This window comes from Schistocerca piceifrons, chromosome 7 (assembly GCF_021461385.2).
Source record: "Schistocerca piceifrons isolate TAMUIC-IGC-003096 chromosome 7, iqSchPice1.1, whole genome shotgun sequence".
Taxonomy (NCBI): domain Eukaryota; kingdom Metazoa; phylum Arthropoda; class Insecta; order Orthoptera; family Acrididae; genus Schistocerca; species Schistocerca piceifrons.
Genome location: NC_060144.1, coordinates 113,838,349 through 113,853,946, shown reverse-complemented (window position 1 = coordinate 113,853,946; position 15,598 = coordinate 113,838,349). Strand labels below are relative to the sequence as shown.

Sequence of the window (15,598 nt, the reverse complement as noted above, 5' to 3'; positions counted from 1 at the left end):
CTGTTATTTTATCGTGATGATCATTTCTCGCTATGTAGGTGGGTGCCAACAGAATGTTTTCGCAATCAGAGGAGAAAACTGGTGATTGAAATTTCATGAGAAGATCACGTCGCAAAGAAAATCGACCTTTGTTTTAATGATTGCCACTCCAATTCACGTTTCATGTCTATGACACTATCTCCCCTATTTCGCGATAATACAAAACGAGCTGCCCTTCTTTGTACTTTTTCGATCTCATCCGTCAGTCCCACCTGATGCGGATCCCACACAGCACAGTAATACTCCAGAATAGGGCGGACAGGCGTCGTGTAGGCAGTCTCTTTGGTAGACCTGTTGCACCTTCTAACTGTTCTGCCAATGAATCGCAGTCAGTCTTTGGTTTGCTCTACCCACAATATTATCTACGTGATTGTTCCAATTTAGGTTATTTGTAATTGTAATCCCTAAGTATTTAGTTGAATTCACAGTCCTCAGATTTGTGTGACTTACCGCGTAATCAAAATTTAGCTGATTTCTTTTAGTACTCATGTGAATAACTTCACACTTTTCTTTATTCAGCGTCGATTGCCACTTTTCGCACCATACAGGTATCTTACCTAAATCATTTTGCAAGTCGTTTTAATCATCTGATGACTTTACAAGACGGTAAATGACAGCATCATCTGGAAACAATCTAAGACGGCTACTCAGATTTTCTCCTATGTTGTTAATATTGATCAGGAACAATAGAGGGCCTATAACACTTCCTTGCGGAACTCCGGATACTACTTCTGTTTTCCTCGATGACTTTCCGTCTGTTACTACGAACTGTGAACTTTCTGACAGGAAATCACGAATCCAGTCGCACAACTGAGGCGATACTCCGTAGGCACGCAGTTTGGTTAGAAGACGCTTGTGAGGAACGGTGTCGAAAGCCTTGTGGAAATCTAAAAATATGGAATCAATTTGACATCCCCTGTCGATAGCACTTATTACTTCATGAGTATAAAGAGCTAGTTGTGTTTCACAAGAACGATATTTTCTGAATCCGTGCTGACTATATGTCAAATGATTCAAATGGCTCTGAGCACTATGGGACTTAACATCTGTGGTCATCAGTCCCCTAGAACTTAGAACTACTTAAACCTAACTAACCTAAGGACATCACAAACATCCATGCCCGAGGCAGGATTCGAACCTGCGACCGCAGCAGTCGCGCGGTTCCGGACTGAGCGCCTAGAACCGCTAGACCACCGCGGCCGGCGACTATATGTCAATAAATCGTTTTCTTCGATGTACTTCATAATGTTCGAATACAGTATATGTTCTAAAACCCTACTGCAAATCGACGTTAGTGATATAGGCCTGTAATTCCTCAGTATCCTTGCATTGAACCGAAGTTTACCAAGTGTTTCGCCTACGACTCAACCTATGTGATCATTGCATTTCAGCTCCACACTAGCTGTCAGATTCGGATATTTGTATGAATTGACTAATACCAATTGTGACTTTTCTGCATTTTATGAAGTGCAGAATTAAACATTTCTGGACATTTAAAGGAAGTTGCCAAGACACTCTTAGGAAAAATAAATCCCTCGTCGCACCACTAATGAATTATCTGAATGGGACGGGTGTCGGTAGATGTGATGTAGGTGTACGTACAAATAAATTATTACAATTTCTGAGAAAGTGGTTGACTTATTGCAGAGAAGGATGTTTACGAGATGAGCAAGTCAATAACGCGTTGGTTCACATCGGCCCTTATGTAAGCTGTTATTCACTTTGGGCAGTGATTGGTAAAGTTGTTGAATGTCCTCCTATGGGATATCCTACCACATTCTGTCCTGCAGCGTTGGATCGTTGAGGTCCCAAGCTGGTTGGAGGTCCTTGCCCTTAATGCTCCAAACGTTCTCAACTGGGGAGAGATCTGACGACTTTGCTGGACAAGGTAGGGTTCGCAAACACGAATACAAGCAGTAGAATCTCTCGCCGCATATGGGCGGGCATTATCTTGGTAAAATGTAAGCTTAGGATGGCTTGCCGTGAAGGGTAAGGAAACGGAGCGTAGAATATTTTCGAAGTACTTCTGTGCTATAATGGCGCCGCGGATGACAACCAATGGGGCCCTGCTATGAAATGAAATGAAACGGCATCCTAGACTACCTAGGCAGGCGACAGTCATGTTGGTATCCCACCACTGACTGGGGCGTCTACAGACACGTCTTGGCCGGTCATCAGGGCCTAGTTCGAAGTAGGACTCATCAGTGGAGACAATTCTACGCCAGCCGATGAGCATCCAGGCCCAATGTGCCCGACAACACTGCAAACGGGCTTGTTGGTCTAGAGGCATCAATGGTAGTCTGCGTAGGGGCCGCATTATCTCAGTCCCCATTCTTTGAGCCGCTTAATAATGGTTCTTGTGGTCACTGAAGCACCAGTTGCACGTCGGATCGATGATAATGAGGAATCCGGGCTGTGAGTGCCTCTCTGGCAACAACTCCTCACATTCTGCCGCCTCTCCAAGTCACCCGCTTCCTTCTTACGCTGTGTTCGGCCGTGGTCCACCCACTGCTGTCGACAATGTCGAATTGTGGCATCACTTCAAATGTCGAGCGGGCCGCCGATTACTCCAACGGGCTCCTTTGAGCCCAGCTACGCGTCCTCTCTCGAATGGTGACATCTGCGTATACAGCTCATGCGCCAATCTGCGAGGCATAGTTATTGTCCATCAGGATACATGGAATGAAACTGGCAAAGACTTTCTGCCCTGGTATCGACGTGTCACCTATTTACTATCCTTGCCAGTTGCACGGTGAAACTGCGGTGTAGCATCACGCATTCATCCATCGGTCACCGACGTTTACCATTTCACATTTTCGGTCTACACCTGTATGAATATCAATTTGTGACCACTTTGGATAACTCTGTGGTGAGTCGTTTTCTTTCTTTTTTTTACCTAGAATTTAACTCCACCACTTCGAAATCTTATCAAAATCTAGTTCTATATTTGTGCAGCTTTTTTTTTCAAATAATAATAATAATGATATAATGTGGCTCCATGGCCTGATGCAAGTCTTTCAATTGAACAGTCCTGAGACTGGTTTGATGCAGCTCTCCATGCTACTCTATCCTGTGCAAGCTTCTTCATCTCCCAGTACCTACTGCAACCTACATCCTTCTGAATCTTTTTATTGTATTCATCTCTTGGTCTCCCTCTACGATTTTTACCCACCACACTGCCCTCCAACACTAAATTGGTGATCCCTTGATGCCTCACAACATGTCCTACCAACCGGTCCCTCCTTCTAGTCAAGTTGTGCCACAAACTGCTCTTCTCCCCAATTATATTCAATACCTCCTCATTAGTTATGTGATATACCCATCTAATCTTCAGCATTCTTCTGTAGCACCACATCTCAAAAGCTTCTATTCTCTTCTTGTCTAAACTGTTTATCGTCCATGTTTCACTTCCATACATGGCTGCACTTCATACAAATACTTTCAGAAACGACTTCCTGACGCTTAAATCTATACTCGATGTTGACAAATTTCTCTTCTTCAGAAACGCTTTCCTTGCCATTGCCGGTCTACATTTTATATCCTCTCTACTTCGCCCATCATCAGTTATTTTGCTCCCCAAATAGCAGAACTCGTTTACTACTTTAAGTGTCTCATATCCTCGTTTTGCTTTTGTTGATGTTCATCTTATATCCTCAAGACAGTGTCCATTCTGTTCAACTGCTCTTCCAAGTCTTTGCTGTCTCTGACAGAGTTACAATGTCATCGGCGAACCTCAAAATTTTTATTTCTTCTCCATGGATTTTAATACCTACTCCGAATTTTTCTTTTGTTTCCTTCACTGCTTGCTCAATATACAGATTGAATAACATCGGGGAGAGGCTACAACCCTGTCTCACTCCCTTCCCGACCACTGCTTCCCTTTCATTCCCTCGACTCTTATAGCTGCCATCTGGTTTCTGTACAAATTGTAAATAGCCTTTCGCTCCCTGTATTTTGCCAATGCCACCTTCAAAATGTGAAAGAGAGTATTCCAGACAGCATTATCAAAAACGTTCTCTAAGTCTACAAATGCTAGAAACGAGGTTTGCCTTTCCTTAATCTATCTTCTAAGATAAGTCGTGGGGTCAGTACTGCCTCACGTGTTCCAATATTTCTATGGAATCCAAACTGATCTTATCCGAGGTCGGCTTTTACCAGTTTTTCCATTCGTCTGTGAAGAATTCGCGTAAGTACTATGCAGCCACGACTTATTAAGCTGATAGTTCGGTAATTTTCACATCTGTCAGCACCTTCTTTCTTCGGGATTGGAATTATTATATTCTTCTTGAAGTCTGAAGGTATTTCGCCTGTCTCATATATCTTGCTCACCAGCTGGTAGAGTTTCGTCAGGGCTGGCTCTCCCAAGGCTGTCAGTAGTTCTAATGGAATGTTGTCTACCCCCCAGGGACATATGATTATACTTTTGTTAATACACGTTGGTATGGTACAGAGTCAAGTACTTTTTGGAAGACAAGACAAACGGCATCCACGCTATTAGCTTGGCCCGCGGCTTTAAGGTCATGTGAGAAAAGTGCATGTTAGGTATCGCCCATGCGTTCTTCTTCATCTCAGATCGGCATTTACACCTAAATGTCTCGACTATTTGTTGGATATATTCAAGTCCGTCTTCCGTTATAGTTTTTCTCTTGTAGGTCATCTTTTCGTACAATGGAGGTTCTCCCTGATGTCGCAACACATGTATCCGGTAAAATCTTCTAGTCAGTGTTATCCACATACTGCACGCCGATTTGCGGAGAACCATGTCCGTTTTTATCGTATCAGTGGACTTAATTTCCAGCATCCTTCTGTAACTTCACATCTCACATGCTTTTCCATCAATCGCTTAGCTGAATCCTATTCTCGAGCCTAGTATTCTTAGAACGCTCTTTCCCAAATTAAGTCCTGTATTTGCTACAAGTAGATTTCTCCTAGCGAGGAATGCTCTTCTTTCCTGTGCGATTCTGCTTCTTCCATCCTCCTTCAATCGCCTGTCATGCTTTATTTTGCTTCCAAGACAGAAGCATTCCTTCACAACTTCATTGCTAAGTTTACTGTTGATCTCATTTCCATTACTCTTCATTACGTCTGTCTTTCTTTGGGTTACTCTCAGTTCATAGCGTGTGCTTGCGCATAACACTTTACTTCTGCAGGTCCTGCAATTCTGCCTCAGCAGATGGCAATGTCATGAGCGAATCGTATCGTTGATATTTCTTCGCCCTGAATTTTTAAGCCACTCCTGAATCTTTCTTTTATTTCCGTAATTGATTCTTCGATGTAGAGTTTAGGTAACAGAGTAGCAAGCATGTATTCTCTATTTAATACTTTTTTTATTACGAACATTTCTCTATTTTATTCTCATTGTTCTCTCTTCGTTCTTTCTATACAGTTTATTACCCTCCTTATGCTTCTACCTATTTTCCTAAGGAATTCAAGCATTTGGTATCATTTTAAGTTGCCGAATGCTTTTTGTAGGACGGTATATTCTATGAAGGTGTGCTGAATTTCCTTATATCTTGCGTCTGTTGTAATGCACAACATAAGAGTGAGAGATAAAGAAGTGACACGATCTTCAAATTTATTCTACATGCGAACGGTAAAATTCCGGACATGAGTTCGTCACCAAAACCCATGGAAACCTATCGGCGTAATGGTGAAATACCTTGTGTTTTCGAATTATCATTTGATTTTCGTTTGTCAAAGTACTCGTCACATTTAAAGTATGAAATATTATGTTGCCTCATCGCTTCGTTTTTATGTGTGCAGGACTGCGGCAGATACGATGGCTTCGTACCTGGCGATATGCCTCCTGCTGGCAGTATCAGCTGGTTGCGTGTGTTCAAGCAGCCTGCTTCGTTCCTCCAGCGAAGAAGGTGAGTACCGAGGCCAGTGGAGGCGATGGCAAGGTGGAAGCAATGTGTCCATAATTTTTTAAAGAGTGAAACCTTTCCTTTACAATGTTAATAGCACTGTGCAATACTGGTGACATCTAAAGTGTATGTGAAGATGATCGCCAGTGCCCTTCTCCTAAGTAACATCGTATGAACGTTGAAGTGAAGTGTACAAGGTAAATATATTTCAGCTGTTACTCAGAATCAGAAAAGGTCATTATTTTCGCCTTGCGTCTCTTATTACTGCAGTATTTTCCTACACATAAACCAGTTCTGGTCCATGAACTTTAAACGAATCAGTTCCCAGAGTATCTAGAGTTTTAAAACTTACACGAGAAACTGGACTTCTTGTTGGAGAAGCTGGGCAACTAGTTTGTCAATCGTCGTTTTTCTTACCTTTGTAGTATTATAGCTTCAATAGTTAGCCTCGGTCGTACTTGAAACAAGGCTGGTAAGGTGTAAGAGTGGGTTAGTCAATAAGTCAGTTTACTCTTTTTTTCTTAAACCAGCTAAATTCCTGGTGTAACGCTATTACTTTTTGGTCTCACCCTTCCATTAGATAGAATAACCGATCACATCTAACTATAGGTTGAAATCAAACTAATTTTATGTACCGCATAAATTTCCACAACTTTAAGTATTGTATACAGAGGGATTACATTAAATTAATATACAACCAACATGTTGGAAAGGGTATAGTATAACTTAACAACGAAGACACAGATCAAACTGATGACTTCTTGTAGTTAAGGCAGTTGACGACGCCATCTGGGCGAACATAAAAAGAAGTATATACAAGAATGCAATGGCCAGGAGTGCTTCGGGTAAACCTACAGGTAGCATTCGACGTCGCTGAATGTAAGTTACTAGGAGAAATAGGAAATAAAATCGATCTACGATAGACTGGAGTGAAAGACATAATTATGACTGTAATTAAAACTAAATGGAAGTGGCCGGAACATGTAGCCAGGTAAATGTATTGGATGGACCAGTGGAGGTTTGACACTATAGCACGAGCTGAAAAAGGACCAAAACAATCGCGTAATGGAATGTGCGTAGATGACAGCAAAATATATGCAGGGGAAACATGGATGCAAAGTATGGCAAAGTTTAGTGGAGGCTTATATCCAACAGTGGATGTCACATGACCGATAACGATCTAAATTATCAAGTACCAGTTACCTCTTGTTCTTTTAGTGATCTTCAGTCTGAGACTGCTTGGATGTAGCTTTCCAATCTACTCTGTCCTGTTCAAACCTGTTTTTACCGTTGTCGGGTGCCCAGCCGGCAACACGATATTTCGACAGCGAACTTTGGCATCATCTTCAGATGATACCTGAAGAATGAGCGTCTTTGCTACATCCACCTCCTTTGCATCCTTATCGCCGATTATAAAAGAGGCGGGATGTAGGAAAAACGCTCATTCTACAGGTATCACCTGAAGATGTGTGGAAGGTTCACAGCCGAAATATTGTGTTGCGGGTTGAGTTGGATTGTTTGGGGAAGGAGACCAGACAGCGAGGTCGTCGGTCTCATCGGATTAGGGAAGGACGGGGAAGGAAGTCGGCCGTGCCCTTTGAAAGGAACCATGCCGGCATTTGCCTGGAACGATTTCGGGAAATCACGGAAAACCTAAATCAGGATGGTCGGACGCGGGATTGAACCGTCGTCCTCCCGAATGCGAGTCCAGTGCTTGTGTTACGAAAATGACTGCACCCGCCTGGGCACCCGACAACAGTACAAGCAGTTTACTCGTCGGCAAAGCCCAAGATCACATATGTTTTCAAGCTTCTTATTCTCTTATATCTGCTACAGCCTACATCCATTTGAATCCACCGGTTAAAAAAAATCAACTCTTGGTGTCCCCATAATGTTTTTAACGCCCCCCCCCCCCCCCCCGTCCCGCACCACCAGCACAAACACATTTCTCCTCACAATCAAAACAACTACTCCTTCATGCTTCGTGTTACGTCCTATCAATACGTACTTTCTTTTGGTGAAATTGTGTCATAAATTTCTAATTTCCTCCAAATGAAGTACCAGTTCTTAGTAACCCGACCTACCCACTTAACATTCAGCATTCTTATGCAGCATCTTCTTTCAGAAACTTCTATTCTCTTCTTGTCTGAACTGTTTGTCGCCCACATTTCACATCCGTGCAAGGTTACACTCCAGACGAATACCGTGAGTAAAGGCTTCGAAGTTAATCGATTTCTCTCTTTCAGAAACGCATTTCTTGCTATTGCTAGTCGGCGTTTTGTATTCCCCCCCCCCCCCCCCGCACTACTTCGTCCATCGTCAGTTATTTTGGCATCCAAATATCGAAACCGATGAATTTTTTTTAGCGTCCCATTTTCCCATCTAATTCCCTCGACGTCGGTACATTTAATTCAACTACTTTGCGTTATCCTTGTTTTACTTTCCTGATATTCATAAAGTACCTTTCTTCCAAATTCACTAAAATAATAACCTAACAAAATACGGAATATATGCAACATGTTTAGTTTCCCTTCCAAGTGCAAAGGATAATAAATTTATCTTCAATCCGCCCTTGAGCAGGAAAAACAAATTTATCCGGGAGAGTGACATGTGAAACTAAAGTCATCTCTGCTGTTCTTCGTCATCTGCGACTTAAGTTAACCTTGAATGTCAGTGAGTCTCTCAACAGTCTGCCTAATGACCGCAAATACTATGGTTTCGACGCTGACTTCCGTAAGTCTTTCACGTCAGCCCTTCCTTCTCTCAGCTCCTATAGCTGCCAAGTGTATTTCACAGCAACGATATTTGTCACCAGTTAGTAAATCATTTGAGATTTGAGTGACAACTTTTTTTTTAAAAAAAAACCATCACCACATACATTAGTGGGTCTTAAAGATCTACAGTACCTTCAATGATATTTAGCAGCATTTACTAATTCTAAGTTTTAACTTTCTTACATGCTACAGGATGTGAGATACTAGTTACTCTATGGGTAAGAACTATAGTCTCTTTACACTTTGGTTTACGTAAGCAGAGATGTTCGAGAGTCTTCTACCCCCCCCCCCCCCTCCCCTCCCAATCCCAATCCGTACCATGCTGCTCCTCAACCCGCCTGTGTGCTTAAGATGTCTTACTCAACTGCCTCACCACTCACAACAGCTACAGTGACACTAATGCACGTACACAACATACAGAGGGCGATTCCTTTTACAGATTTCCAGCGCTTTTAGAGGGTTACCAGGAGCTCATGTTCGGAAATGTACTGTTTGGATATAAGTTAAGATTGAAGATCAGATCACTTTCAAATCACCCGGTTCTTGCTACACATACAAAAGGAGCGTAAGGTGCCGGCATCATATGACGCCACATACCAATTTCGTCCGCCTACAACAATTGCTGTGAGAAACTGGTAGGTCCACAACTAGACGAATTGACAGTGGTTCTTCATAGGCGCGCCACACTCACAACTTTTGAAGAGGACGTCCTACGTCACGCAGAAGAGAGCCCGACGGCGGGTACCTGAAACATTTCCCATGATGGGGGCTCTTCCATACAGCACAGGTCAGTGCTCATTTTTCTGCTGCGGGCCTATCATAAAGCGGGAGATCTGAAAGTGATCTGATCTTCTAACTTATTTATATCCAAACGATATCTTTTCGGGCAAAAGTTCACTATCAGAACTTTATCTCCCAAGTCCCCTCTACATCCCTAGAAGCCTGTGACAGGAAACGCGTAACACCCTGTATACACAATACACATAGTTTTAATTTTAGCGTGGCTCAATGGAAAACATAGTTCCAGAAATAAATTAAAATGGTTCAAATCCCCGAGCCAACAAATGTTCTTGGTAGATTCTGCATGATTGTCAGGGAAAAGTGGAACTGCTTAAGCCCTTCCCTTTTATTCCAAACCTCTACCGGTTCGTCTGCTATTGTCCGAAAAGAACCACGACTCTTTAAGAGGCTGGATGTAAAACAGTCCGCTCTATTCCTTGGAGTGCAGAATGAGATAAATGTACCTCAACTCACGTAAGTTTCTTATTTATGCCTGGGACAGTGGACGACACTGTCTTAGCAATAAATTATAATTTGGTCAAATCTCACAGTTCGGATCGAGGGTGACGGGAGTCTTCCCTTGGTCACCAGGCAAATCGACTCGCAAATGTTCCCGCCTGGGGCTCTGTTTACTCCACTCCCAGCCACCTGAAATAGTGTGGCTGAAGGTAACAATGTTCCGCAACAGAAAAAGGAAGATTAGCCTTTAACGTCCCGTCGAGAGCGGGCTCTTTACATACGGCACCTCGAATTAAGACAGGGGGAAGAAAATCGGTCGCGCCATTTCCAAAAGAACCAACCAGGCGTTTGCTGAGATCTTTTAAAGAAATCCGAGGAAGGTTTGAACCGTCGTCCTCCCGAACGCGAATCGAGTGTTGTATACATTGCGCATGAGTGGGGAACGAAAGACTTGGAAATGAAACGGCATAGGCACCCTGCACATGTCGGGCAAATCATCGGCTTTACTCTGTACGCATAAACAAATAGACGCCCGCTGACTAGGATTTTTTTAAAATTTTTTTTGTGTGTGTGTGTGTGGGGGGGGGGGGGGGGAGACTGTTCCAGGTGTAAATAGTTCCTATTCTCCTTTTTTAACCAAGATTTGTTGGAGGTTTTCTTTGGTTGTGAGGCATCCTCTGGTATATAGCTAAGTCGCTGACAATACAATGGGCTATCATATTCTAACAGCCCACAAAGAATGAACGCTTATAATGATAATACGCAATACCAACATACATCTATAGTTCTTGACCGGGATAACGGATACCAATATCCCAGAAACGCTTAAAAAGTACGTAAGCCTGCAAACTTTCGTGACAGTTGCCATTGGTGGCAAAATTTATTAAGCCAAGTCATATTCCCGTTCAAACTAGTATTAGTTCAATACCGGACTTTTCGACCCATCAACTACGATTTAATTCGTAATGTGCTCAGCCACCTAAGGACACCAGTGGATTCCTGAAGAAGATCCTAAGAGAAGGACTCAAGCGTCCAGTACTGAAGAAATTTGAAAAGAATGTTTTGCGGCCTAACGACTCAACACATTTTACTACCGAATTAAACAGTTGCAATCCCCGGTTCTGACCATGGTATTCGAGGGTTTTTTCCTCGGTTACCAGGCGAATGCTGGAAATGGGAACCCCTACCATATATTTCGAGACAACAACAACTCTGCATCATTCCTTATTTGCTGGGATATTACTGCAAAGAAGTGAGTTCTAAAACTTCTCACTCTGCTGGAATGAAAGTGGCGGAAGAGAACTTCAGATGGATGCACATACATATCCTTCTCAGTATGTAGTTTATTCTAATAAACACTGGATGTATGAGATGGGCCAATAAAACAACGCAGACACAAGTCAAAAGAGTCATACGTCGTATACATTAAAAGATTCCTGAAAATAATTGCATTCATACGTGTTATTAGTTGAAATTACAAACTGTATCAAACATTTTAATTAATTTGATTGTTTGAATTGTACTCTGAATGCAGAACGAAATCCATTCCCATTATGGTGAGCACCTATGATCACACGGCTGCGCCGTGTTTGCATATAATGAAATGTTTCGACGTTGCGGTCTGCTTTATGTGAAACGCGAGTTTATTTTCCGATATTCAAATATTTATAAAATCACTGCTGCGGTTTAGAGTCTGTGGCTTTATGTAACAATTTTTGTCTTGTTATATTTATTCTGAGAGTTTCATAATTTTTCATCTTATAAATTATAGCGTGCCAGACTTGACAACTCGTTAATTTACCTAATATCATATTTAAAATCTCAATACTACTGAAAATTACGTTGAAGGTGTTAGTATTTGTGAAAACGTTGTTCTAAGTCATTGCATTGCTATTGGTCTAGTGTACTGACCTGCTGGAGCCTTTAAACAGCGATGTACTTGCTTACGAATCTAGCGCGGTAAAATAGTTGGAAAGTCAAATACATAATCACGAGAAAGAGTATGGAAGAAATACTCTGACGCTGCTACGACAGTGGTCAAACCGTATCAGGCAACGGAGAAAAGACGTCTTTTGGATACAAAGAACTATAACGTGATATAGATTCAGTATGCGATCTATGTTCGGAAATGAGACTGAACTAAAAGCATCAGTTCCTACGTAAGATCGAATACCAGTCACGATCTGAATTTATAAAATACATATGTGTTTCGGACTATCTGTCCGTCCTCCGTCATAAACAATCTTAAGTTGGGTGTACGTATTTTATACTTATATTCAAATAAAATTTGCTTCTGTTGAAAATTATGAGGCTGATGGGTTATTCATCGATGGCTGTTCTTTATTTTCTGGATCTGCGCATCCATGGTTCGTCGAAATTCAGTTCCCTGCTGTGCCATTCTTCGTTATACATTGTATGTCACCTATAACAATCTCCAGGAATTTATTCCCATTGCACTGCTGTGATGGTCAACACAGACGCATTCTCGTATTTTCTCTGGCTTCTGCGCATGTTGTTGTTAACGTTGTGCTATGTTACGTTATACGCAATTCGAAACATGCTTTATACAGTAGTGACATTCGAAAAAAGAGTCACTGAAACAGGCACCAAGTAATTTAAGTATTATTCCCATGCCACGTACAGCTTGAAAACTGTATGTTAAAAGTCTTGTCTAAACTCCGGCCTGACCATATCCACCCGAAATCTGTACAACTGTACAGGAGGACTCTTTTAACATTTAAAATCAACCGAAGCGACATACATGACTCTAAGACAAGTAATTTAATACAAGACGAGTGGGGTCGCAAATGTCGGGAAATACCCTAACACTGAATGACAAATGTTAAACACGTGACGTCACCAGATGACGTACCTCGCCGCAAGTGCAGGAGTTGAGCTTTTCGAGTCTTCCCTCGACGATACGCGCCAGTGCTACACATCACTCTGCTACACTACCCTGTTTTCGTTCCTGCATTATCCGAAGTGATACGGTAGTGCTCGTAACAGTGGTAATACAAAACTCCGGTGAATCGGTATAAATTTGGCGAGATTGCAGACATACATCTATGTTATGGTGCAGCTAATTTCAATGTACAAAGGTTGGAACTTAAATAGTGGCAACACTGCTGTGGAGACACTATGCAATGGAATCTACTATTGTCGCAGATGGCACACATTGTTGACATACCTGAACAACGAAGTTGGATCAAGATTGAATGTGCCAGAGGTCGTACAGTACGACAGTGTCATCAGGGTCTTCAAGAGGTGTGTAGGGAGTCGGCATTGCCGTGCAGAACAGTGGCACATTGGGTAAAAGCCTTCAACGAAGATCGGCAAACTGTGGCAAACATTCATCGGGCAGGTCGTCCTAGCGTTTCTGAAGAAGATGTGCATGCTGTTGCCGCGTTAGTGGCCAGTGATCAAAGCCATACGATTCGTGAGCTCGCCCACGAAACCATATTAGCTCATACGACCGTGCTTCACATCCTGAAGGAACGCCGGGGCATGCGAAAAATTGCATCACGATGGGTTCCGAGTGACTCGACGGAAATGCAGAAATGGATGCGTTACAACGTTGCTCAGACGCACTTAGGGCGCCATGAGCGCGAAGGAGAGGCTTTCTTACACCGCATGGTAACACTAGATGAGACATAGGCCAACTCGTACGAGCCAAAACTGAAACGCCAATCCAACGAATGGCGTCATTATCGGTCGCCGCGAAAATCGAAAGTGCGTCAGTTATGGCGATTCTCGTGTACGACCGTGATGGTGTTATCCTAACGCATTACGTTCCTCCACGGCAGACCGTCAGCGCACAGCATTACTGTTCGTTGTTGGGGCAAACCCTGCGACGAGTTTTGCGAAAGAAGCGGCGACACTTTCTGCGCAACCCACCCATCATTTTGCATGACAATGCTCGGGCGCATACAGCGCAAGCTGTGACTGCTGTGTTTGGTCGATGGGACTGGGAAGTACTGTACCATCCACCATACTCCCCGGACTAAGTCCTAGTGACTTTGATTTGATTCCGAAGATGAAGGAACCACTTCGTGGCATTCGCTTCAGAACTGTTCCAGAGATTCGACAGGCATTAGACCGTTCCATTCGCACCATCAACAGAACAGGCTCTGCTGACGGTATACTACCCCTTCCACATCGGTGGCAACGGGCTCTACACAACGCTGGTGACTACTTTGAAGGACAGTAACAGGTGCAAAAATGTAAAACTTTTGTATCGGTTGTGAGTGAATAGTTGCCGCTACTTAAGTACCAACACTCTTATTTCTCGCAATACGTATTTACTCAGAAAGTCTCCCACAGAGTGTATTATCTTTTCATGCATCGTTTTCTGCTGTGGCTCATCAAATGCGTGAAACATGGACCCTACTCGTAAGTAAACACTGAACGCAAAAAGTTTGTTGAGGGAATTTTACACATTTGTTGGACATGCTGTATTCTGAAGTCGAGATCGATTATCATATAAGATCTAACAAATGAAATGATTTCTACTTTGTGTCTATTTGCGAGCAGTACCGTATGACATCGGATAATGCAGGAACGAAAACATCATGTCGCAGTGGAGCGATGTTTATCACTGTCCCCACCTGCAATGATGGGTCGGCAAGCCCAATCACAGCATGTGCGGCGAGGTCACCTGCGGCCTCCTTTGCCTTGTATTAAATACGTATCTCAGCGTCACCTGGGTCGCTTCGGCGGTTTTTAAACGTTAATGAGAGCCCCCCCATATATAAGCAATTCGTCATTTAAGGTTTTTATGAAAAATTACGAAAAGTGCTTGGTCGATTCACTTCAAATTTTTACACGACGCTTTAACAAGCATTCGGACGAACACTGGCTATGCATGTTTTAGTATATATAATACATAAGTATATACATAATATACAAATCTAAAATCTTGCAGCCGGCCGATGTTACCGAGCGGCTCTAGACGCTTCAGTCTGGAACCGAGCGACCGCTACGGTCGCATGTTTGAATCCTGATCGGGCATGGGTATGTGTGATGTCCTTAGGTTAGTTAGGTTTAAGTAGTTCCAAGTTCTGGGGGAATGCTGGCCTCAGATGTTAAGTCCCATAGTGCTCAGAGCCATTTGAACCATTTTTAAAAGTCTTCATTTCAATAGTCTCGAAAAGTTCTTGTCCGTCTTGCTTTAAATATTTGCACACTACTTTCATAAACATTCGGACAGACATAGGCAATATATGTATAATACGAAACGTTGTTTAACATTATTGTCAGAAATCTCGAAAAGTTCTTCGCCGATTTACTTCATATTTTACATAATATGTGAGTAGGCATATAATTTATAATTGGGAAACATTTCTGGCAAAAATCCCATTTACTTCAATTATATACACCAAGAAACGAGAATGAGCAGTTTTTTTTGTTAAAATCGACTGCGAGAAAGAAAATGTTGCGCTATGCTGCACTATGAAAATTTGCGGCTTGTTTTGTTTCTCACGTGTAACACATAAAGCAAATTGTTTCTTACATATATCTTTTTTCTCGTTACATATAATTTTAAACACGAATAGTATACATTACAAACTGCTTCTGGTTTTCATCTTCTCTTTTACTGAAAAGAAGGACGTTGTATTTACAGCTAATGGGCTTATGATTAGAATTCCACAACAGAATCTGAATCTTCGTCTGAGACTTTGT

At 42.4% G+C, this 15,598-nt stretch overlaps 1 protein-coding gene across 1 annotated transcript in view; it reads left to right on the top strand.

The window, feature by feature from the left end:
* The window catches only part of LOC124804668 (semaphorin-2A-like), a 1,059,692-nt gene that overhangs the window by 464,234 nt on the left and 579,860 nt on the right, over positions 1-15,598 (top strand). Inside the window, exon 4 of the mRNA XM_047264910.1 lies at positions 5,803-5,909. Within this exon, the coding sequence (XP_047120866.1) occupies positions 5,819-5,909 (91 nt within the window). The 5' untranslated portion in view covers positions 5,803-5,818. The remainder of the gene's footprint in view (positions 1-5,802; positions 5,910-15,598) is intronic.